General features: G+C 40.2%; 1 protein-coding gene across 1 annotated transcript; it reads right to left on the minus strand.

Annotated features, from left to right (window-relative positions):
• Positions 1 to 9,320: 9,320 nt before the first annotated feature.
• On the minus strand, positions 9,321 to 13,272 carry RPS27L (ribosomal protein S27 like). Its single transcript, XM_081227059.1, has 4 exons — positions 12,937 to 13,272; positions 11,941 to 12,049; positions 10,640 to 10,750; positions 9,321 to 9,521 (listed from the first exon to the last, which is right to left on the minus strand). The coding sequence occupies exons 1-4, from the start codon at positions 12,940 to 12,942 to the stop codon at positions 9,493 to 9,495; spliced, it is 255 nt and encodes an 84-aa protein (XP_081083185.1). The 5' UTR covers positions 12,943 to 13,272; the 3' UTR covers positions 9,321 to 9,492.
• Positions 13,273 to 26,953: the final 13,681 nt, after the last annotated feature.

The following is a 26,953-nucleotide window of genomic DNA, read 5'->3' on the forward strand; positions in this document are numbered from 1 at the left end:
AACCTCATAATATTGTTCCTTTAATATGACAGCAGAAACAAGATTATGAGACATGGTATATTAGTTATCTATTGCAGCTTCAAAGAACACACATTTATTATCCCATGGTTTCTGAGGCTCAGGAATTCAGGAGTAGATTGGCTGGGTGGGTCTGGCACCAGGGTCTGTAATGAGGTTTCAGATAAGATGTTGTAGTCTTCTAAAGACTTCTCTGGTCCTGGAGGAAATCCTTCCCAAATGGCTCATTCACTCACAGATCCTAAGACCTGTGAACTGAAGATGTTATTTGTTCCCCACATCCAACCAGACACAGGTTGGCAGCTGCTTGATTAGTACTCAAGGCTTGAGAATAATTCTTGGCTCCTGGCTGTGTTCTCAGAGCTCTTAGTTCTGCCCTCTGAGTTACTGTGTTTTTCATGAAAGGCAATATGTGTTTGCATCTGAGTAGCTTTCTCAGCCTGCTTTCTGCTTGTACAAGTTTGAGGGTCCAAAGGGCTCTTTTGTACTCTCCTTTCAGTCTAAGTTAACAGTCTTCCTGCTAATATAATTTTTAAAAACTTTGTTGAGTCCCATTGAGGTTCTTGCTAATCTCATTGAGGTTCATGCTAATAAACAAAAGCCATACCCAAAAATCTCTTCAAAATATACCCCTCTCTAACTTGGAATTCTGCTGAGACAATTGGAGAAAACACTGTTAAGCTTCTATTAAGGCCTATTGTTTAAATAGCTTTCGAGGCACCATCTTGGTTCTTTCCACAGTCATAAAGGGTTTTATAGTCATACCCTCAACTTCGTCTTTAGACTGTTTTTTTCCTGGAAGTACCGTAAATTTCATCTTTGCTTTGAAATTGTTTCTTAATTTTAGCATCTTTTGTCATCTGGGGAGTCTGGGAACTTTCCAAACCATCAATTATTGATTCATTTTTGTTTAGTAGTCCTTCCTTTAGCTTCTCTCTCTCCTGCTTTAGTATAAGCAACAGGAAGAAGCCAAGAGTCAACACTGTGTCTGGAAATCTCAGCTAGATTTACCCAGTTCATTAGGCATATTTTCTACTTTCTGTGGTCTTGCAGGCAACGGTGTTGCTAAACTTTCTGCCACTGGAGAACAATAATCCTCTTTCCTCCAATTTCCATTAACATTTTTCCTTACTCTCCTTTAAGTCCACGCCTGCAGCCTCCTCAAAGGCCACCATACTTCTAAACAGTTTCTTCAGGGTTCCTCAGGTTTTCACTAACACTCTTTTCAAAGTCCTTCCAACTTCTGTTCACTGTTCTCTTCCAAATTCACCCCCACGTTTCAGGTGTTTGTTACAGCTGCACTCCACTTCCAGGTATCAAAGTCTGTAATGTAAAAAAATAGGTAATTTCACATAGAATTCACATACCTTAAAATTCAACCTTTAAAGTGTACAATTTAATAGTTTTAGTATAATCAAAAGATTGTGTACCCATTCAATTCCAGAACATCTTCACCCAAAAAAGAAATCCTATACCCATTAACATTTGCTCTGCATTCCTGTCTAGTCCCGGGCCCTGGCAACCACCAATCTACTCTCTGTCTCTTTGGATTTGCTTATTATGGATGTTTCATGTAAGTGGAATCATATAATATGTGGCCTTCTGTGTCTGGCTTCTTTTATTTAGCGTAATGTGCATTAATTATCTATTGCTGCATAACTACCCCATCTTACAAATTCTCTGTTTCATAAGTTCTGGAAGCAGTTTAGCTGAACAGTTCTAGCTCAGGGTCTCTCCTGTGGCTGCAGGCAAGATGTCAGCAGGAGTTTCAGTCACCTGAAGGCTTGACCAAGGCTAGAGGATCTCATTACAAGATAGTTCACCCATGTGGCTATAGGCGAGAAGCTTCTATTACTTGCTGGCTTTTGGGAACAGGTCTCAATGTCTCACTTCATGGACTTCTCCATAGGTCTGCTTGACTGTCCTAGGGCTTCCCTCATATTGAGTGATTAAAGAGAGAAACAAGGCAGAAACCACAATGTCTTTCATAATCTACCCTTGGAGGTCATACACTATCACCTATGCCAAATTCTACTGGTCACACAGACCCACCCTGATTCAGTGTGGGAGAAGGCTACACAAAGGCTAAATACCAGAAGATAGGGTTCGTTGGGAACTATCTTGGAGACTGGCTCCATGGATGGCTTATTGTAGTGTTGAGGTACTGGGAAATACTGTGTAACAGCCATAGATGACGAATATTGGAGACTGAATTCAGGAAAATTCAAAAAGAAATCAAAGTTTTTATACAGTCTAATAAAAGAGGGCTTTTCTATAGTTCTGAGCTCTCAGCCTGTTTCTTCACTCCACTTTGATCTGTGAAGGTAAGTAGATGGATATTTCTGAGGGGTCAAAGTACGGAGAAAGCAGCTCCCTACAACAGATGCATTTCATCTCCTTATTTCTTTCTGGCTTTTCCTGACCTTTAGGTCTTCTATTCATATTTGTCAAATTTTTCAATCCATGCTGTCTTTGGTAAATATAAAATGCCTTCCTTTAATGTTATTCTAAATTTTAAACCTTAAATATTGTGACTAAAAGCAAATCAAATTAATGGCAGTTTTAAAAAATACTTCTGATATTGGCAGATACATGTTTTTAGTTTGATCATGTGATATTAATGTGAGCTTTGAACCGTAGCACAGACCACAGAGCGAATTGCTTGGAGCTGCCAAGGAGGTGACATTTACATTGGGAGAGGAGGGAAGAGCGTTGTCTGGGTGTCCGGGAGAAGTGCAGCGTGACTGAACTGTCTGTGCAGGAAGAGCCACGAAGTGTGAAGAGCCCTGTGAAGTTAGTGAATGTGCATTATGAGCAGGGTACTTGCTTTAGACTGGTTTTTCACCTTTTAGAATTCTTGCTGAAGCTCGGAGAAGAGCTGGGAATCTTCTCAGAAAATGAACCAATGTACAAACATCAGGGGTTCACAGACCCCAGATGGAATTCCTATTTGCTATGATAACTTATTTTCTTACTTAATATTGTTAGAAACAACATTGATAAATTTCCACATCTTCCAAAGTGGTAATTCCATTGTGGCTGATACTTAATATTAGGGAAAAGAATGCAAGAGAACTTGACACAAATTTCTTGTGTTTTTGTTCTTTTTTTTTTCTGAAATTTACAACTTGTCAAGGTGGTTATTGGCAACAAATGATTTGCTTTACCTTCCTATCACAGAATACAAAATTTTAAAATTCTACCCCAGGTTTGAAAGCTGAGATTATGGAAATATGCCTTTGTAATTTTTAATAGAAAAAATGTAGATGGGTTAGAGTTCATTGTTGCATTTTATAAAGAAAAAAGATTACTTTTATAGAATAATAACCTCACCTTGTAACCTTTTAGGATTTTACAGCTACATTTTCACAACTATAGGCTTAAAGAATTATATTGTTATTTGCTGTTGATTCAGGTTCAAATAGTCTGAGTTCTGTTTCTTAGAGGATACCAGAATAGCTAATTGATCTTTTATTTTGTGAAAAGAAAAAAAAATACTAGAAAGCACAAAAGGTTCACATGGCAAATACCCATATAATCCCAATACCCAGAATTTAAAATGTTAACATTTAGTCAAATTTTCTTCATTTAAAAAATACTAGGGACTTCCCTGGTGGCGCAGTGATTAAGACTCCGTGTCCTGGTCCAGGAACTAGATCCCACATGCATGCCGCAACTAAGAGTTTGCATGCCACAGCTAAGGAGCCCACGTACTGCAACTAAGACCCGGTGCAACCAAATAAATATTTTAAAAAATACTAATAAATAAAACATAATAGATAAAGCTGAAGGCCCCTAGAACCACCACCCAAAGTCCCACTCCTTTTGCCCTGCAGGAATCTGCTGTCAGGAGTTGGGGTATATCCTTCCAGTCCCTTATTTAATACGTTCACAGCCAAGTATATATATTCATATCTGATATAGTATTAAATTGTATTATTTACATTTACACAAATAGCACCATAGTATAGATGTTTTCTACACTCTCGTTTTAAATTTAACATTGTTTTGTGATCTGGTCAAGTTGGTAAATATAAATTCCATTTATTTTAACTGCTATGAAATATTATACTGTATGACTATATCACATTATACTATCCATTTTCTTATTGATGGATTTTTTTACTATTATATGCAGTGCTATAAGGAACATCCTTTTCTTTGACTTTGAAATTACAGTTTTTCTATGTCAAAAATGCATGAATATAAACAATTTTATATGGTTGAATCTAATTCTGTTGTTTATATGACAACACTGACTTTCAATTTTTGACTATGCAATGGATGGGAAATGGTATCTGGTTGTTTTTACTTGCATTTACCTATTGTTAGTGAAGTTAGACCTATTTTCATATGTTCATTGGCCATCTGGATTTCCTGTAATGTAAATTTCCCACTTATATTCTGTGCTCATCCAGAATAGGGAAATGAATACAGCATTTCTTTAAGAACTGATTGTGGACATGTTCATGGGTTAGAGAATGAATAACCTTGATAAATATTAAGAGTTCTCCCAACATGTGGTAAAAATTTTAATAGCCACAAATTCCTCCCATTCCATTGTGCACACTCCTTTGCAATGTGATTTTGCCTCTCTTCTCAACCAGAGGTGGTGTCTGTTTCTCCACTCCCTTGAACCTGAGGTGGCCTTGTGACTTGCTTTTACCCAGGGAATGTGGTGGATATGATGTTGCACAAGTTCCAGCGCTTAGGCTTCAAGAGGCCATCAAACTTGCATCTTCACTCTCCAAGAACACTGCCCCCAAGATGGCCATGTAAGGAAACCAGACTACCTTACTGGATAACCCAGCTGACGGCCAGTACCAGACATGTGACTGAAGCCATCTTGGGCCTTCCAGTCCAGTTGAGCCTCCATGCATGAGTGAGCCCAGGTAAGACCAACCCACAGAATCATGAAAAAGAATGTCATCATTATTTTAAGCCACTAAATTTTGGGGTGACTTCCTTTGCAGCAATAGTTAACACAACTATGCTCCAGTGTGGTAATGAAGTGGGTAAATAATTTGGAAGAGAAAAACAGAACTTGAAAGTGCTTGATTTTGAATACACAGGATCCTTTTTTATTTAAAAGAATACTATTAACAGAGTACTTACTACGTGTTAGGCATTGTGCTAAGCACTTTATATATGTTATCTTCAAAACAACCCAATTAAGTAGAAATTATTGTACTTATTTTGCCCAAAGTCACACAAGCATTAACCATTAGAACTCATTTCAAATCCAGGCATATCTGACTCAAAAGCCTGTTCTAAAATTATCTTGTCTTCCCATAAAAAAAAGCATCTCTAAAAATTTACAGACCCAATAAAAGGACAGTTAGTGGCATGCAATTTTATAGATGGAGTGCTTAGCAAAAATTAAGTCACATAAAATGAATAAAAAAACATGTATTGGGATTTTAATTAGTAAATCTGGCTTCAAATAAAGAAAAATACACAACTTTTGTTATTAATATGCAAATTAAAGACAAAACAAAGGATGGCACAGTAGAGTCATGCTTTTACACACCCCCTCTCTTATACACATGGCATGATATATAAAATGTGAAATGAAAAAAAATGAAAAAGACACTCATGGACTTCAGAATACAAACACAAAATATCGACCAGGGCTGAAGCTGGTGTCTCCTGAGCTCTGGGTCCAGAAGGCAGTGGCAGCTCCAGTATTCTGTTCCTGTAGAATAATCGAAACTAAACCTGCTTCCCTAAGAAAAATTTAAAATGTAGGCTTTTAACTAAATCGGACAGGACTAGTCTAATTTTTTTTCTAAGGTGAGGATTTGCTAGGTAAGAAAATAACAGTCAACCTGGTATAGGTCTGCTATGAATATTGGGGTACATGGATCCTTTCAAATTATGGTTTTCTCCAGATATCAATATATGCCCAGGAGTGGGATTGTTGGATCAAATGGTAACTCTATTTTTAGCTTTTTAAGGAAACTCCATACTGTTTTCCATATCTAATTAGATAAATTAGACTTCATAAAAATTTAAAATGTGTGTGTTTCTAAGGACAAAAGGTGAAAAGACAACCTACAGAATGGGAGAAAATATTTGCAAACCATATATATAAGGGATTTGTATCTAAAATATGTAAGAACTCTTACAACTCAAAAATAAAAAGGCAACCCAGTTAACAATGGGCAAAGGATCTGAATAGACATTTCTCCAGAGAAGATACACAAATAGCCAATAAGCACATTTAAATATGGTCAACATCATTAGTCATCAGGGAAATACACATCAAACCCTAATGAGATAACTCTTCACACACACTAAGATGGCTACAATCAAAAAAATAGACAACAGCAAGTATTGGCAAAGATGTAGGAAATTGGAATGCTTATGCATTGCTAGTAGGAATATAAAATAGTGCAGCTGCTTTGGAAAACAGGCAGTTCCTCAACAAGCTAAATACAGAGTTACTGTATGACCTAGCAATTCCACTCCTAAGTATATACCCAAGAGAATTTAAAACATTTCTACACAAAAACGTGTACACAGAAGTTCACAGCATCATTATTTATAGTAGCCAAAAAGTGAAGACAACCCAAATGTTCATCAACTGATTAATAGATAAACAAAATTTATATTCTTTTTTTTTCTAAATAGTTTTTTTTTGTTTGTTTTTGGCTGCGTTGGGTCTTCATTGCTGCGCGCGGGCTTTCTCGAGTGGCGGCGAGCGGAGGATACTCTTTGCTGTGGTGCGCAGGCTTCTCCTTGCCGTGGCTTCTCTTGTTGCAGAGCACAGGCTCTAGGTGCGTGGGCTCTAGAGTGCAGGCTCAGTAGTTGTGGTGCACGGGCTTAGTTGCTCCGCAGCACATGGGATCTTCCCAGACCAGGGCTTGAACCCATGTCCCCTGCATTGGCAGGCGGATTCTTAACCACTGTGCTACCAGGGAAGTCCAAAATGTATATTCTTACAACAGAATATTATTCAGTCAAAAAGGGAATGAAGTACTGATACACATGCATGAATGGCCATGATATACATTATGCTAGTGAAGGAAGCCAGACACAATAGGCCACGTATTGTATGATCCCATTTATATAAAATGTCCAGAGTAGGCAAATCCAAGGAGATAGAAAGTCTGTTAGTGGTTGCCAGGAGCTGGGAGGAGGAAGAAATGGGGAGTGAATGCTAATGAGTATGGAGTTTCTTTTTGGAGAGATGAAAATTGTCTGGGATTAGATAGTGATAGTGGTTGTACAACGTTGTGAATATACTAAAAACCACTGAAATTTACATTGTAAAGTGTTGAATTTTATGGTATCTACATTATATCTCAAACCAAAAAAACTGACCTTTATCAGATGACTTACAGGGGCAACCAGGTAAGAAACTGTTTGTCACCCGACCAGGTCAGAAGCCAAGAATTTCATTTTATTTTTAATTATCTTTATGTAACTTTTTTTTAATTTATGGAAGAGATATAAGGTTTCCTTTAAAAATACATTTACATTAAAAAGTGAAGACAATATAAATAATAGTATTAAAGAAAAAATTCAGTAAATAATGTATGTGGCAAACCTTGAAGTTTGGAAAAGTCTGAGTGTTCTCTACTGAGCATTTTTCAAACCCAGTAATATGTTTAGATTAATAATGAAGTAAAACTTAATATACCATTCAGTTCCCAGTGCCAAGTATCTCTTTAAATTAATCCTTAGGTTCTTTAAAGTACAATACTTTCTTCCAATACTATTTCCAAGAAAATTTTCGGGAATTTGCTCCTTATTTACCCACAGATTTTTCCAAGGTTCCTAAACTGTGCAAGCTGAGGTGGCTTGGAGCATCATGGGAGAAACATTGTTACTTGACATCTTTTGGATACCATGCAAACTTCTAGTTCCAGGTAATTGTTACATTAGATAGCACCACATTCCCTTTGATGATGTATCTTTGTGAAGCTGGGTTTTGGGCCATTGCTGTGATAAAAAGCTAGTACTATGCAAAAATCAATGTGAAAAAAATGAGGATGGCAGTGTCCAACATGATCCCAATTTTGAGAAACTGCAGTGCCCAAAAGGCACACTCATTCCATTAGTAGGTAATTTAAGAATGAGGTAAAAATTATCCCTTTGCTTTTCATTTGTGTTCTTTTTTTTCAAATGGCTACAACAGTTGCTAGAACCTAACTACTTAATAAATTTAACTGTTAGGTATTTCTTTTGGCCAGGGGACTCCATGAAAAAATTACTGAGATAGGGCTTCCCTGGTGGCGCAGTGGTTGAGTCCGCCTGCCGATGCAGGGGACATGGTTTCGTGCCCTGGTCCGGGAGGATCCCACGTGCCACGGAGCGGCTGGGCCCGTGAGCCATGGCCGCTGAGCCTGTGCGTCTGGAGCCTGTGCTCCGCAACGGGAGAGGCCACAACAATGAGAGGCCCGTGTACCGCAAAAAAAGAAAAAAAAAATTACTGAGACTAAAGATGCCATAAACCAAGAAAGTTTGGGAAGCTCTGAGTTATTTATTTCTCCATATATTAAATACGCTCCAAACTTTCCATAGTTCTTCAGTTCTCATGTAACATCCCTCTGATACACCAATCAGTATGTTAAAGGATCAGTCTCTCGGATTGGGGGTGTATATGTAGGAACACCTCTTGATAGGAAATGATTGTCTTCAGTGCCTGCCTTAAAGGTAACAGGTAAAAGAGAAGCAGTTAATCTTCCCAGTCTAACAAGCAGTCATATAGGTGCTAGGGAGGGAAAGATACACTACCCCCTAACTCCCGAGGGTCACTTCATAAACCATAAAAGTAACAGTGAGATAACAGAACCACTCAACACATTTTTCAGTCAGGAGTGCTCACCTGTCTGGACCAGAGAATTCAATACCATCTACCTCCCCCTGCCAGAACATCCCGGGTAAATCATGCTACTCCTGACTCCTCCTCTCAAATTTTCTACCCCAAAAAGAGCTTTCTATAACTCAGACCCCAGCTGCAGTTACTGTACTAAAGTATACAGTATGTTATGGGCATATAAATCCAAGGCATTACACTGTGATTGTTACTGCATTAAATATGTACTTCTATAAATATGTTTTCATAGTTATAATACCAAAACTATATTTAGAATTAATAAATAATGAACTTCTTTCCATTTGTAATCATTTAGCCCCCTCACAGAAATTTGGAAAAGGACTGAAAATCAAATACTTAAAGTTTCTACTCCTGAAGCAAGACACAAATTAATCAGAATACCCTTTTAAAAATGTTTAAACCAAATTCATATACACAGCATATATAAATGTATAGCACATTAACACACACTTGAAAGTAGTTTGCCCATAATCAAAACTTTATTGAAAAACTGACACCAAAATAAGAGAGCGCTGTTGTATACCTTACAAAATTAAACATAATTACATTATCTTGGTAGATTAACTGGAATTACTGAACTGATAAGGCTTTCTGCGATAGAACACAAATTCAGGAAGTTGTGTGGATCATTAGTGTTGCTTTCTTCTAAATGAACACCCTGCAAAGGAATCACAAGAGCATATTAAACACAAGTCTGTTCTATCTTTGGTACAGAGTTTTAATGACAAAAAATACTTTTTACGTAAAAGCTTAAGTTTTAGAAATACTAGAGTAATATTCATATACAGGTTATTTATTTTTTATAGCAGAAATTTGCTAAAAGGTATCTTTTATATTTGAATTTACTCTGATGTGACTGTCACTCCCTGTTCTCAAATGTTATAATGGAGTTCAAGAAAATAATTTTGATTAGAGTTCATTTCAGATCTTTTAGGAAAATTCTGGTACAGATGCACCCTTTTAATCTGTCAGCACATGGACACAAAATTCTAAACTCATGGCATGATATAAAGGTTTTGGCAATCTTGCAAGTACATTTTTAAGAGCAATACTGCATTTAAATATTGAGCTAATTTCACAGTTAGATCTCACGAAGTCACACCAAATAGATCTCGGATTTATTGCCAATCCATTTATAACTGTTCCAATGAGAATAACATGGAATTCACAGCTCCCCAAAATACCACAAGCAAATTTCAAGTATCACTATTGAACTGTAAATCTCTAAGTACTACTATGGAAAATTATATACATATGTATTATTTTTTCTTCACAAAAGTGAAAGAATTAAAATTAGACCATATTAATCATAAGTAGTTGCTCAGAGAAATCAAACCTCTGACATTTTCATTATAGTTATCTGTTGCTTAGCTAGCAATGATTAAAACTATCTTAAATCATATGTACGAAATACATTTGAAACAAAATATTTACAGGAGAAATTTTTAAATCCTATGTTTTTAGATATCTTATGTATTTATTCTTTTGCTCCATTCTGATTTATGTCTAACATTCCAAGTTAAGCAAACTGACTAAATACAACAGAATCAGGTGCTCTAAACTAAGAAAAATAATAGATAAAGCAATTCTTTGCAAAGTCAAGAGTACAAACTTATCTAATTGAACAGGGCACTCTTTACTAAAAGAGCAATGAAAGATGAAAATTATTTTGGTAATTATGAATTTAAGATTTCTTTTAAACTGATTTTTAGTAAAGAGAGAGGTTTTAAAATCATAAAATCTGATCACTGGGTTAGAAAATACCAAATGATTTACCTTCTGTGAGTCTGGCCTTTCCTCCTGTCGGCTGGCACAACACGGTTGAACAACCTACACAAAGCACCACTGTCTGAGCATGGCTGAAAACCGTGGTAATCTTGTAGCAGCCTGAAACAGGGAAGTGTTAAAAGTGAAAAGCAGAAAAAAACACAGTACCTGTTCAACATATTTCTAGTAAAGACCTTGTAAAAGATTAGGAACTTCAGTGCTGTGCAGTAGCAAGCCACATATTTTACAAACTCTTCTAGTAGCCACATTAAAAACAAGTTTCTTTTAAAGGTGAAATTAATAATATATTCTGCTGAACTCAGTATTTCCAAAATATTATCATTTCACCATATAATCAAAGCCTTTTTGTTTTCGATGCTACATCTTCAAAATCTGGTGTATATTTCACACTTAAAGATACAGCATAAAAATAAAAAACAACATACAGCATGGTGACTACAGTTAATAATACCATATTGAATTATTTATTTATTTATTTATTTTGCGGTACGCGGGCCTCTCACTGCTGGGGCCTCTCCCGTTGCGGAGCACAGGCTCCGGACGCGCAGGCTCAGCGGCCATGGCTCACGGGCCCAGCCGCTCCGCGGCATGTGGGATCTTCCCGGCAGGGGCACGAACCTGTGTCCCCTGCATTGGCAGGCGGACTCTCAACCACTGCGCCGCCAGGGTAGCCCCATATTGAATATTTTAAAGTTGCTAAGAGAGTGTATCTTAAAAGTCCTTATCACAAGAAAAAAAATTTTTGTAACTATGTATGGTGACAGATATTAACTAGACTTACTGTGGTGATCATTTCCCAATATATACAAATATGGAATCATGAGGTCACACACCTGAAACTAATATAATGTTTTATGTCAATTATACCTCAAGAAAAAAAGAATGAGAATTTTTCCATTTTGACTAGCCACATTTCAAGTGCTCAGTAGCCACATATGGCTAATGGCCACCATACTGGACCCCGCAGCTTTACACTGAAGAATCAATATACTTTTCATTGCATCGTGAAAAAGAAAACTTATCATCTGAACAGCTTAAAGACTTAATAAGTTCAATGTCACGTCCCCTGTGGAGTCCCATCACACACGCCCCCACACACACACACACCCAAATGTTTCTAAAGTGGTTTATTATGGAAATAACCCTTATGACATTCCAATTCTGTAATCCCACTTCGGGACCTAATATCGAAACATACACAACACACTATGAGCAACCCTTACAGAAATCCTGTAAGTAATCCTTACAGAAATTTTCCTTAGGAAAGGAGTTAAAGTTTGAAATTTTACCTGGACATTTTACATCCATAAAATAAGAATTTGGACTTTGAACCAGCCGTTTCTTTTTATGTTTTTTCTTTTCCTCTTCCAAGGAAGGATGCAGTAAATCTCTAGCCAACTGAATAAAGAAGCACATTATTACTACTAGAATGATACCACAACTCTGGCCGATTTAACCATATGTGAAATATACATGCAAAAATAGGAATAACAGTCATATTCAGCAGAGACAACACTTTAGATGTTACTTATTTTAAAGCCTGTTAACTTTCATCAACACTTTTTATAATGCTTGTGTTCTCCAAGTTCCGGTTAAGGGGAACGATCAGGAAACATGTGGTAAGGTTAGCTCCGTTCTTCTTAACTAATAACAATCGCCAGTGAAAGTAAAACTGTGGTGCTAAGTAAGAACGTGATCCGGACCCTGGACCCGCTGAGAGTAGAAATCGCTGAGGTAGACCCGGCGAGTGCCAACACCGAGGTGATTTCTGCCCCCAGGGTTCAACATCTGATAAGAACTCTTAAGTGGCTGAGGCGAGACGGTCCTTGATAGTTAACTTGTAAGGCAACTGCGAAGACAGTTTTCAAAAAGGAAACAAGTAGGAAATCTCTTCCGAGAGAAGGCACAGGGGGCAAGACCCACGAAGCAAAAGGAGAGCAAGAAGACTTCAACGATCACAGCCTCGCGGGTTCCCACCGAAACCGAGGAGGGCTGACTAAGGTACCCGGGGAGCTGTCCCCTCCCAGCCATCGACTCCAGACTGCACCCAGGGCGGCGCCGGGTCCTCCCAGCTCCACGCCCAGGCAGGGCCCGACTTGCCGCGCCGCCGGGCAAGTCCCAACAAGTTAGCCACGCGCGAAAGAGCCGCGAGATCCGAGCCGCCGAACCGCGTTCGGTAGGGAGCCCCGGGGGTCCGCGAAGCCATCGAGCTAGCCCGCCCCTGGGGCCCCTCGGCCTACAGAGAAGGCAGACACAAACGCGAAGCCCGAAAGTAAACAACTCACAGGCATGCTGATGCTTTCGCAAGCCCAGCCCGTGCAGATCTCTAAGGCGACACCTCTAGCGAGCAGCACGCGACCCAGAGCGCGGCGTCAACTTCCGGGATAGAGGAGGCTGGGAGGAGCGGAGCTGCGGGCCCGTTGACTCTAGGCGCTCCTCTCGGTGGTGAGGGCTGGCTCCGGCCGGGATCCGCGGGCGGCGGGCGAGGGGAGGTGCTGAGGCGCTCGCCCATTCGAGTTCCGAAGCCCGCGAACCTAACGGGTTCCTGGGCTAAGGTCGCCGGCCCCAGGGCTTCGCCCTGGGCAAGTGGTGCCTGGGGCCAGGCTCAGGCGGTGCACGCCCGGATGTGAAGCCCCTTCGGGCTTCGGGAGCGCCGGCACCGCTGCAGAGCGGACCCGGCTGGGCACGCTGGGTCACTTGTCGTAGGTCCCGCCGCCAAGCCTTCCGCTCTCGGCTGCCCTGCGGGCGGGCACACGGGCGGTGCCTCTGTTCTGTTCTTTTATGTATTAAAAACAATATTATTAATTAAAACCATTAACACGTACCAGCGAGATTATGAAAGAGGCTCGTTTACTTGCGCATCCTGCTTCCAAGGTACCGGTACCGGTTATTAAGTTCTTTGCGGGATGTAGCTGTGCCTTGGGTTTGCTTGGCCTTGAAAAAAGTTTTTAAGAAGCACCGATTCGCTGCCGTGCTTAGTTCTTCGTGTGGCTCCTTCCTGTCCTCCGTGGGTCACACTTTCCAGAGCAGACAGCTGGAGCCTGAAAAAAACAGCGAGTGTCGCCGATGGCCAGACTTGATATATTTTTGATGAAGAGGACCATCCTGTGAGCGCGTGTGGTCAAAAGCTAAGAAACCAAGGAGACGCTTCATCAGAAAATTGTCCTACGTAGACGTTCTCGATCAACTTTTATTTCTCTTCGAAAAGATAGTACATGTGTAATGTACATTTTGGAAAATGCAGAAAAACAGAAGAAAATTTAAATCACCATCCAGAGATAAGCATTGTTAATATTTTGACCTTATCATTCCAGACATTTTTTTATTCACTTGCATGTAGGTTTGTTTTGGGTTTTGGTATTACATAATTGGTATCATCTTGTACATATTCTTTTATAGACTTGATCCCCTCCCCCCACAACTTACTGTATAATGAACATCACTCGATGTTATTACATGTTCTCCTACACTATGACTTTTAATGGGCACATAGCATTCATCCTGTGAATATATGTCCTTATTTCATCCATACACTATAATAGACATTAGGGGGACTTCCCTGGTGGTGCAGTGGTTAAGAATCTACCTGCCAATGCAGGGGACACAGGTTCGAGCCCTGGTCCAGGAAGATCCCACCTGCTGTAGAGCGACTAAGCCCATGTGCCACAACTACTGAACCTGAGCTCTAGAGCCTGCGAGCCACAACTACTGAGCCCACATGCCACAACTACTGAAGCCCACGCATCTGGACCCTGTGCTCCGCAACAAGAGAAGCCACCACAATAAGAAGCCCGTGCACCACAAGGAAGAGTAGCCCCCAATCGTGGCAACTAGAGAAAGCCCACGTGCAGCAACAAAGACCCAACACAACCAAAAATGACAAATAAATAAATAAAATAAAAATTCTGTCTGGAAAAAAAATAATAAAGTAAAATAGACATTAGGGCTGGGTTTTAAATACTTAATATTTAAAATATTAATTAATATTATATACTTTCAGACAGATAAGTATATGGAATAATACAATTGTGTATGCAGAATCATGGCCCCCAAAGACTTCTTAATCCCCAGGACCTGTAGTTATATGGCAGGTGGGAATAAGATTGCTAATTAGCTGGCTTTAAACTAGGGAAATTATCCTGGATTATTCTTAAAAGTGGAAGAGAAAGAAAGAGAGAGACATGTGGCGATGAAAGAAGAGCCTGAGAGATGCCATGTTGTTGGCTTTGAAGATGGAAGAAGCGGGTGGTGAGCCAAGGATTGTAGGCAGCCTCTAGAAGCTGGAAAAGACAAGGAAATGGACTCTCCCCTAGAACCTCCAGAAGGAACACAGCCCTGCCAGTGCCTCAGTTTTTCTCCCACTGAGACCCAGGTCAGACTTTGAACTACAGAACTATAAGATAACAAATTTGTGTTGTTTTATCTATTTTTTATTATTTATTTATTTATTTATTTGGATACAGTTGACATGTCACATTGTATAAATTTAACGTATACATGTGTTACTCCGATATATTTATGTAATATGGTTGCCATTGTAACAATAATTATCACATTACATTCTTACAATATTCTATGTTCAATAAAATGTACATTAACTCTTTATACACAAATGATAAAAAATCTGAAAGAGAAATTAAGGAAACACTCCCATTTACCACTGCAACAAAAAGAATAAAATACCTAGGAATAAACCTACCCAAGGAGACAAAAGACCTGTATGCAGAAAACTATAAGACACCAATGAAAGAAATTAAAGATGATACAAACAGATGGAGAGGTATACCATGTTCTTGGATTGGAAGAATCAACATTGTGAAAATGACTATACTACCCAAAGCAATCTACAGATTCAATGCAATCCCTATCCAACTACCAATGGCATTTTTCACAGAACTAGAACAAAAAATTGCACAATTTGTATGGAAATACAAAAGACCCCAGATAGCCAAAGAAACCTTGAGAAAGAAAAACAGAGCTGGAGGAATCAGGCTCCTGGACTTCAGACTATACTACAAAGCTACAGTAATCAAGATAGTATGGTAACTATGGTATTGGTACAAAAACAAAATATAGATCAATAGAACAGCATAGAAAGCCCAGAGGTAAACCCACGCCCATATGGTCACCTTATTTTTGATAAAGGAGGCAAGAATATACAATGGAGAAAAGACAGCCTTTTCCATAAGTGGTGCTGGGAAAACTGGACAGCTACATGTAAAAGAATGAAATTAGAACACTCCCTAATACCATACAAAAAAAAAACTCAAAATGTATTAAAGACCTAAATGTAAGGCCAGGCACTATAAAACTCTTAGAGGAAAACATAGGCAGAACACTCTATGACATAAATCACAGCAAAATCCTTTTTGACCCACCTCCTAGAGAAATGGAAGTAAAAACAAAAATAAACAAATGGACCTAATGAAACAAAAGCTTTTGCACAGCAAAGGAAACCATAAAAAAGATGAAAAGACAACCCTCAGAACAGGAGAAAATATTTGCAAATGAAGCAACTGACAAAGGATTAATCTCCAAAATATACAAGCAGCTCATGCAGCTCAATATCAAAAAAACAACAACCCAATCCAAAAATGTGCAGACCTAAATAGACATTTCTCCAAAGAAGATATACAGATTGCCAACAAACACATGAAAAGATGCTCAACATCACCAATCAGTAGAGAAATGCAAATCAAAACTACAATGAGGTATCACCTCACATCAGTCAGAATGGCGATCATCAAAAAATCTATAAACAGGGCTTCCCTGGTGGCGCAGTGGTTGAGAGTCTGCCTGCCAATGCAGAGGACACGGGTTCGTGCCCTGGTCCGGGAGGATCCCACATGCCGCGGAGTGGCTGGGCCCGTGAGCCATGGCCGCTGAACCTGCGCGTCCGGAGCCTGTGCTCCGCAATGGGAGAGGCCACAACAGTGAGAGGCCCGCATACCACACACACACAAAAAAATCTATAAACAATAAATGCTGGAGAGGGTGTGGAGAAACGGGAACCCTCTTGCACTGTTGGTGGGAATGTAAATTGATACAGCCACTATGGAGAACAGTATGGAGGTTCCTTAAAAAACTAAGAATAGAACTACCGTATGACCCAGCAATCCATTACTGGGCATATACCCTGAGAAAACCATAATTCAAAATGTGTCAAATACCACAATGTTCATTGCAGCACTCTTTACAATAGCCAGCACCTGGAAGCAAACTTAAGTGTCCATCGACAGATGAATGGATAAAGAAGATATGGCACATACATACAATGGAATATTACTCAGTCATAAAAAGAAATGAAATTGAGTTATTTGTAGTGAGGAGGATGGACCTAGAGTCTGTCATACAAAGTGAAGTAAGTCAGAAAGATAAAAACAAATACTACATGCTAACTCATATATATTGAATCTAAAGAAAAAATGGTTCTGATGAACCTAGGGGCAGGAGAGGAATAAAGACGCAGACGTAGAGAATGGACTTGAGGACACGGGGAGGGGGAAGGGTAAACTGGGATGAAGTGAGAGAGTGGCATGGACTTATATACACTACCAAATGTAAAATAGATAGCTAGTGGGAAGCAGCTGCATCATTTGGGGAGATCAGCTCGGTGCTTTGTGACCACCTAGAGGGGTGGGATAAGGAGGGTGGCAGGGAGGCACAAGAGGGAGGGGATATGGGGATATATGTATACATATAGCTGATTCACTTTGTTATACAGCAGAAACTAACACAACATTGTAAAGCAATTACACTCCAATAAAGATGTTTAAAAAAATCTTTATGGCTATTTTAGTACTCGTTACAAGTTTGTACCCTTAAACACCATCAGTCTTATACCCCCACTCCCCATTCCTTGGTAACCACCATTTTACTGTGTTTCTTGGGGTATTTTTTACAAGTTTGATTTTTTTAGATTCTACATATAATATACAGTACTTGTCTTTCTCTGTGTGGCTTATCTCTCTTAGCATAAGGTGCTCAAGGTCCATCCATGATGTTGCAAATAAATTTGTGTTGTTTTAAGCCACTAACTTTATGTAGTAATTTGTTACAGCAACAATAGAAAATGAATACAATAATGAAGACCCCTCTACCCACCGCCCAACTCTGTCAAATATAACACTCAATACTCCATCCCCACAGTTTTTCACTATTAAAATAACACTGTAGTAACATTCTTGTAGATAAGTCTTGGTGTCCATCCTTGATCATTTCCATAGGATATTCCTAAAAAGGAATTGCTGAGTCAAAAGTTATGCACATTTTAAGATTTATAATATAAACTGCCAAATTACCCTCCGGAAAAGTCAAACCAATTTACAATCCAGATGTAAATATCTGAGAATGCCCCTTTCTTCACAACCTTGACCATACTGGATATCGTTTTTCCCTATCTCAGTCAATCCAAAAGAAGTAAATGGTATTTTGTCATAATATCATGTATTATGGAATAGTAAATGAAACTTTGCTGTAAGTCTTCCATGAAAATTGAGAGTAGTTGTTTGCAAGTGTCTGGACTTGTCACTGTCTTCCCCTAAGTTGAGGGAGAACGTTGTGTTGTCAGCTGTCTTGTGAGCCAGATGCAGACATTTTAGAGACCCATGCACATTCTCTTTCTCAAAAAAATTATCTTACACTATCACTACAAATTACAAAAAAAAAACCCTGTAATAACAAACAGGTGTGAAAGACTACGCTCATGGTAAACACTGAAAATGTTTAACTTTTGGAAAAGCTGACTATGCTGTCTTCTCAGTTCCCCATAGAGTAGTAAAAAAAACTTCACCATCTACTAGAGTTTGGGAACTATTCTCTGGAAAGTCTCCAAACACATGCAGGGATAAGACTGAGTATTAAAGGAAATTCACTTTCCTGTAAGCTCTTTAATCTCTTCTTCCTACCTAAGATTTCAATTCTTTGCACATAACTATCCTTTTCCCTCCCATTTTTTATTGTAGTAAAATACACATAAAATTAGCCATCGCAAAACATTTTTTATCATATTTCACTGTTGTCTTCATTAATATTTTTCAAATGCTTATTGGCCATTAGCACTTCTAAAGTGAGATGATCATCTATTTCTTCTCTATGTATCCTTCTAGATTAAGGATATTAACCACTGATCACAGATACTGCAAATATTTTTCCCAACTTTTTTCCTATTAATTTTTTGGCAATTTTTTAATCATAGAGGAATTTATATATATTTCAAATCTATAATTTTTTTCCTTTTTGCTATTGTGTTTAGACAGGCCTTGGCCCCCTTAGGATCAGCTAAATATTTGCCTATGCTTTCTTTTAATGCTTTTGTTGTAGTATTTATTCTTTAACTTTTTAATTAACCTGGAATTTTTTTTTCTTGCCGTGCAGCTCAGCTTGCAGGATTTCAGTTCCCCAGCCAGGGATAGAACCCGGGCCATGGAAGTGAAAGTTCCGAATCCTAACCACTAGCCCACCATGGAACTCCCTAACCTGGAATTTATTTTGGCACTTGATGTGTAGTAGGTCTCAGAACAATTTCTAATCATCAGGCCTAGTTATTGCTTCAGTTACTTAACCAATGCCCAGTACAGTCACATTGTCAAAAGCCTTCAACTTCTGAGACACTATAATAGTGTGAGAAATAAAACTCAAGGTCAAGAAGACCTGGACTCTATTTATAACTCTGCCTCCTTGTCCAAAGCTCAGTTTCTCCTAACATGTCCCCAGGCCCTTGCACTGATGGCAGATAAAGGGACATGCAGGCAGGTGCAGGGACATAGAGTCCCTTTGCCTTGGCAGCCTACTCTCAGGGCTTGCACAAGGAGCTCCTGCCTGGCTTCCCAAAGGACTGAGAAGTGCCAGTTGAAATTCTGTGTGTTGGGGACTTCCCTGGTGGCACAGTGGTTAAGAATCTGCCTGCCAACGCAGGGGACATGGGTTCGATCCCTGGTCTGGAAAGATCCCACATGCCACGGAGCAACTAAGCCCGTGCGCCACAGTTACTGAGCCTGCGCTCTAGAGCCCTCGAGCCACAACTACTGAGCCCGTATGCCACAACTACTGAAGCCTGCGCATCTAGAGCCCGTGCTCCACAACAAGAGAAGCCACCGCAATGAGGAGCCGGTGCACCTTAACGAAGAGTAGCCCCCGCTGTCTGCAACTAGAGACTTTCCATTTGTTCTGTCTGGCCAGGTCTGAGAAGGTGCTGCTGAACCCTCCTTTTCAGCACTTCACCGTAGAAGTGTGCGGCCATTTCCACCCCCTTCCTCCTTTGCCAAATTTCAGATGCTGGGAAAAGTCACAGGTGTTCAGGGTGAGCCAGGAACCCACTGATGCTAAACTTCAAGCCGGCCAAAACCAGTTCTAAATAGGTCAGTTAGCCACTTTCCCCTAGGTTGGAGTTCCTCAGGCTTGTGTCCTCCTTTTCCCAGAAAGACGGTCAGAGGTTTAGTTTAGTCTTGACTTTAAGAAATTCAGGGTGTGAGGTAGGGCCCTAAAGTTAACATTTCTTACCCCTGCCTTTCTAAGTATTTTTCTGAGAAGCTCAAAGAAATCCACGTTGTCAGCAAAACTTTAACAAGGCAGCATTCTTTTTCTCTTCCTTCTATTGTCCACCTGTTGGCAGGTTGCAAAGCACGTGTGGCTTATTCTCAACACGTTCCTGAAAGCAGCAGCAACTTTTTTTTTTTTTTTTTTTTGCGGTACGCGGGCTTCTCACTGTCGCGGCCTCTTGTTGCAGAGCGCAGGCTCCGGACGCGCAGGCTCAGCGGCCATGGCCTACGGGCCCAGCCGTTCCGCAGCATGCGGGATTCTCCCAAACCGGGGCACAAATCCGTATCCCCTGCATCCGCAGGCGGACTCCCAACCACTGCGCCACCAGGGAAGCCCCAGCAGCAACTTCTGAAACCCACCTCTTGTCTGCACATCAGTTCTCCAACAGGTTCACAAACATTATCCCCAAACCTCTGCTGTTCGGGTTGCGATTCATCTGCCACTCATGAGGATCCTTGACACTTCAGGTAAGCTCCAATCTTAAGGGGTAAGAGTCTCAGATGCAAACGCTGGTGTCATTTTCTTTATTTTCCATACCAACTTAATTTCTGAATGAGGCTGAGCCCCCGTTGGGCTGGTACTATAGACCAAATGTTTGTGTCCCCCGCAAAATTCATATGTTGAATCCTAACCCCCAATGTGATGGTATTGGAGGGTGGGGCCTTTGGAAAGTGATTAGGTCATTAGGATGGAGCCCTCATGTTGGAATTGTTGTCAAACCCAAGTTCGTGTGCCCGACACGCAGTGAGGCCAAACAAACTGAAATGTTGGAGTTGGGAGCAAAGAAAGGTTTATTGCAGGGCTGAGCAAGGAGAACAGGTCGCTTGTGCTCAAAAGACCTGAACTCCCCAATGCTTTCAAGGAAGCATTTTTTTTTTTATCTTTATTGGAGTATAATTGCTTTACAATGGTGTGTTAGTTTCTGCTTTATAACAAAGTGAATCAGTTATACATATACATATGTTCCCATATCTCTTCCCTCTAGCGTCTCCCTCCCTCCCACCCTCCCTATCCCACCCCTCTAGGTGGCACAAAGCACCGAGCTGAACTCCCTGTGCTATGCGGCTGCTTCCCACTATCTATCTACCTTACATTTGGTAGTGTATATATGTCCATGCCTCTCTTTCGCTTTGTCACAGCTTACCCTTCCCCCTCCTCATATCCTCAAGTCCATTCTCTAGTAGGTCCGTGTCTTTATTCCTGTCTTACTCCTAGGTTCTTCATGACATTTTTTTTCTTAAATTCCATATATATGTGTTAGCATTCGGTATTTGTCTTTCTCTTTCTGACTTACTTCACTCTGTATGACAGACTCTATGTCCATCCACCTCATTACAAATAGCTCAATTTCGTTTCTTTTTATGGCTGAGTAATATTCCATTGTATAAAGGCATGGTGAGGGAAGGGAGTCACAGGGTGTGTGAATCGAGGAATTGTGGTTGATGGTGAGGTAACAGGGTGGGGTCACAGGGATCAACATTATCAATCCTTAGGCTCCAGTAGGTCTGGGGGCTAAGTGCTCATGGTCATCAAGTAGTTAACTTCTTCCATTTGGTGGCGGTTTTAGCATCTGTAAAACACTCAGGAAATGTGCATCAGATATTGTTATCCAGGTACTTCAGGGAGGAACTAAAAATTCTGTGACTGCCATATGGCTGTTTGACTGTTTAAATTCTTAGCAGTTCTCCTGGCCCAACTGCTATTTTTGTCATTACATGTTCACATCCTTTCAATCATTAATTCTTGAGGCAGGCCTTTGTGACTCAGGGAAGGCCCGGGAGACTACAGCTTTTCTACAAACAAGAGGCGGGGGGAGGACATTGCGGGGGTGGGGGATCTGTTCCGGGAAGGCACCTTCCCAGGTCCTACTCCTCACTCCTTCTGTCGTGTAAGGACACAGAAGTATGCCATCTGTAAACCAAGAAGCAGGCTCTCACTAGACACCAAGTCTGTTGATGCCTGGATCTTGGACTTCCCAGCCTCCAGAACTGTAAGAAATAAATGTCTAGTGTTTAAACTACCCAGTCCATAGTATTTTGTTATAGCAGCCCAAACAGACTAAGATAGCTGGCCTGGCGAACACTTCACCTCATTCTTGAGGATTGTGCTAAGTTTCCTATATGTGTCCCCCACCAGGTCTGTGCCCATCCTTCACCCTGCTCTGTGCCCGGGAGGCTGACTTTGATGGGCCGTATCAGCTGGCTTCTCTTGCCCTCTAGTTTCTAGACCCCTTTTGAATGGGTCATCTGTGATCTGCCAGTATCCCCTGACAGCATATGCTCCCCTTTTAGTCTCGAAGGCTTTGCAGATGGGGTCCATCTGCTTCTCAGTTGTCAGTCTAACCAGGTCACTGCACAGATGTCTACTGTCCCTGTCTGTGGAACCCTTCAGGTTTGACAGGTCATGGCTCCTCCTATTTGTTGCTTTAGATGGATACGAGAATCTCAAGGGAGACGGCCTAGGTCTTGGCTATGCAGATCTTTGCCAGTTTGTGGACCAGCAGCATTGGGATCACCTAGGAACTTTTTGGAAATGCAGACTCTCAGGCCCCATCCAGACCTACTGAGTCAGAACCTACATTTTAACAAGATCCCCTGTGATCTGTGTGTATATCCTAGTGTGAGAAGCCCTGGCCACCACACAGCCACTCTCTCTGGAGTCTTCCTACCTCCCCCATGGGGCTGTGGGGAAGCCAAACCCAGATTCCTACTACTCCAGGGTAGCAAATCAAGGCTATTTCTCTAGATTGGAGCAGGGAAGTTCCCCACCTCTCCTGTTTCTCCAAGATACTTTGTTCATTCTAGCAAATTTTGTTCTCTCTTATCATGTCAAGGAACCCGTTAAGTCAATGATACTCAAACTTGATTGCTCATTAGAATCACCAAAGGAGCACCCTAGGTCAATTAGAGTATTTGGGGGTGGGACCCAGGTGGCAGTGTTTTAAAAACTCCCCAGGTGATTCCAAGAGGAGCCAAGGTTGCGAGTTCTCTGGAGGGCTTAAAAATTTCAAAAGCAAAGTCCAGGAAGAACTCCAGGCTACTTTTGCTTAAAGGTAGAAAGAGGGAAAAATACAGAGACAGAAACATCACTAGTTAATAATTCAGAACATCCAGGCTCAGTAGCCACGTGAGCTGTCCCAGCAACATCTTGCTGGTCTTGATGGTCAGGTCTTTGGTCTTCTCCTCATCTCTCCGGCTACTTCCTGCAAACCCTCTCATGATCTGCTCAAGTCTCCAGGGGAGAAAGTGAGCTCCTTGGAAGCCAGGTGCTCTCTCAAACTTTATTGTCTTCCCACAGCTCCTAGTGAAGATGCTGAGGTCAGCATAAATTTATGCAAATATAATCGCTCCCTTTTCTGAACTCCTGCAATGCTTATTGCCTGCGTTAATCGTTTCTCAATAACCACCGCTGTCTTGTCTGCTTTTCCTTTTTACTCTCTCGTACTGCAAATTCACTTTCTTTATGTGTATGTGTCTCTGTCTTCTCTTCCCTAAAAGCCCATAGGCTTCTGAAAATCAGGATTTGGTCTTATCTCCCCCATGCCTACTACAGTGCTTAGTAAGCACAGAACTCTGTCCATTGAGTGACATACTCAGCAGAACTGACTTGTGGTCACTCTTTGAGGACTGTTTCCCTCCAGGTTTATCTAGAACCCTTTTTTCTGGTCATAACTTTACTAGGTTCTTTTTTTTTATTGAAGTATAGTTGATTTACAATGTTGTGTTAATTTCTACTGTACAGCAAAGCGATTCAGTTATACATATATATCCATTCTTTTTCCTATTTTTTCCATTATGGCTTATCACAGAATATTGAATATAGTTCCGTGTTATACAGTAGGAACTAGGTTCTTCTTAATGCATGCCTTTGGTCTTTCCTCTGCCTTGATTGGTGTGATGAAAACATCAAAAGACAACCTAATTCCAGCTAAGCCTCCATTACTTGTTTCTAAAATTGGGAAAATAATTCTATGTCATTGTAGGGTTAATGAGATATTACAGGGAGCTCTGCCCTTAGAATGTATGTAGAAGCAAAATAAATGAAAATCATTCTGACTTTCCATTAGATAAAAGCTGCTTAAAAGGCTAATAGGTCAAAGGGCTCAACGTATTAAGAAGAATGGTGCTCTATTTATTCACATTAAAAAACTGATTCAACTATTTATGGAATGTCTGCTATATACAAAACAGTAGGCAATGTAAACCCTGTTTCCTAGGAGCACAGAAACTTTTTAACTCTAATAGCCACTTAACCACTTGAAGTTGTTGCCCCATCTGTAAAATGAAAATATACCTATTACATAAAGTTATATGAAGATAAAATGAGAGAATGCTTGTAAGGTACATAGTATACTGCGAGTGCTCAATAAATGCCGACTATAATTCCTGGAGCTTGTTGATGATAAAGAAAGCAGTTGGCCCTGGGAATCTTGGGCTGATGGTGATTTCCCTCATAACAACATGTACAATGAGAAGTTTTTACAATAGTTCTGCCTTAAGGAAGATTACGAATATGGTCCATCTGCAGAAAATACTTGCTGGAGTCTTACCTTTGAATCAAAAGCTGAGAGATTGTTCTTTCAAAATCCAATAAGTGGCACAAGGAGTACTGGCCAGCGGAGAGCTTTATCTTCCCACTTCCAGAGGGCCTTCATCTTGGACATGTCTTCCTAGTCTGTCACATGGTCGCTCCACAAGTAGCTGTGCATAATAGACTCTTCAAATATACAGACCATGGTTATTATGGGTTTTCCTTAAAGAAAAAAGAGATGTGGTCTAGAAAGCAGTTGAGAATGAGTCCAGTTTTTCCCAAATACTTTCCCCTAAATATTCCACTCATCTGAAACTAGTTAATTACACTAAACTACTTAAATTCCAAATTGCCCTTATATGAAAGTTAAATACCGTTGTCTATAAATGTATTTCTTATAGAGACACATGGTCCAAAAATCTAGTAGAAGGTCTGTCATCATTATTAACAGTGTCAGCTCTGTCATCAGTGGGTGGTGTGGATGCTAAAGCAGTGGGCACTGGTCGATGAGCTGGGGGAGTGGGGGAAGATGGGCTGCCATATTTGCTAATTTCTGTAGCTGTTTCCACCATGGCCAATTTCAAGTGCTAAGATGAAGTCCCTTACACAGAGTAGGGAAGAGATGAGCACAATATCCTGATTAGGTAATGCCAAAGTCTTATTTTAGAAATACTTCCATTATCATCAGAAGTGCTAATAAAATACCCATATTGACGATTTGGGGCTTCCTTTTTTCTTTCCTCTGATCAAAAAGCAGAGAGTGGGAATGAAAAATCGGAAGAAGAATGGACTACTAGACTCACCCAAATTGAATGATTGGCCTTAAGTAAAGAAGGGGTGACCTGCTTGATCGTTTTACCCACCTGAGCTCGACACATAACAGAGTCAAAGCTCTATAAGGTGTAGCTCTCTGACTTGCTATTAAAGAGGTAATATATTAAATACAGAATTTCATGTTAGAAAGGGACAATCCACTCCAATTTTAGACAGCTCTAATTGTTCCTTTGTATCATGTCAAAATCTGCCTGCTTCTATTTACAATAGCCAGGACATGGAAGCAACCTAAATGTCCATCGACAGATGAATGGATAAAGAAGATGTGGCACATATATACAATGGAATGTTACTCAGCCATAAAAAGAAATGAAATTGAGTTGTTTGTAGTGAGGTGGATGGACCTAGAGTCTGTCATACAGAGTGAAGTAAGTCAGAAAGAGAAAAAACAAATACCGTATGCTAACACATATATATGGAATCTAAAAAAAAATGGTTCTTATGAACCTAGGGGAAGGACAGGAATAAAGACACAGACGTAAAGAATGGATTTGAGGAAAAGGGGAGGGGGAAGGGTAAGCTGGGACGAAGTGAGAGAGTAGCATTGACATATATACACTACCAAATGTAAAATAGATAGCTAGTGGGAAGCAGCTGCATAGCACAGGGAGATCAGCTCGGTGCTTTGCGACCACCTAGAGGGGTGGGACAAGGAGGGTGGGAGGGAGATGCAGAGGGAGGGAATATGGGGATATATGTATGCATATAGCTGATTCACTTTGTTATACAGCAGAAACTAACACAACATTGTAAAGCAATTATACTCCAATAAAGATGTTAAAAAGAAAAAATCTGCTTGCTTTTAACTTAAATTCACTTATTGAGGTTCTGGCCTAGCGAAAGAACATAGAAAATATATGTCATTCATTTTCCAAATGACAACCCAGAGCTAATTGAGGATGGGGTTTCATTTCCTCTTTGGGTTTACTTCTCCAGGGTGAATATCATAGGCTCCTACAAACAGTATTTGCTGTTTCTCGTCACCCTTTTCATGTTTCTCTGGACATGCTCCAATTTGCCCATATCCCTCTTAAACTAGGCCCAAGGACTGAACACATGTCCTGCTCAAAATAACAGGGAACCACTATCCATCTTGTTCTTATCATCACATGTGTATCTGTACAGCCCAGAATCGCATAAGCTTTTTTGGCAATGCAATGGCATCACACTCTTGATTTATATAAAATTATAGCTGACTAAAATCCTACGTCTTTTTAACTGTTATTAATCCTCATATCCCTTATGCTATAATTACATTTTAAGAAATCTAAGTCCAGTGAATATACTAAAAACCATTGAATTGTACCCTTTAAATCAGTGGGTTGAATGATATGTGGAAATCTCAATAAGCTGTTAGAAATATAAGTTCAAGAAAGAAAGACAGATGTGTTTTATTAA

This window comes from Mesoplodon bidens (genome assembly GCF_964165515.1).
Source record: "Mesoplodon bidens genome assembly, chromosome: 3".
NCBI lineage: Eukaryota > Metazoa > Chordata > Mammalia > Artiodactyla > Ziphiidae > Mesoplodon > Mesoplodon bidens.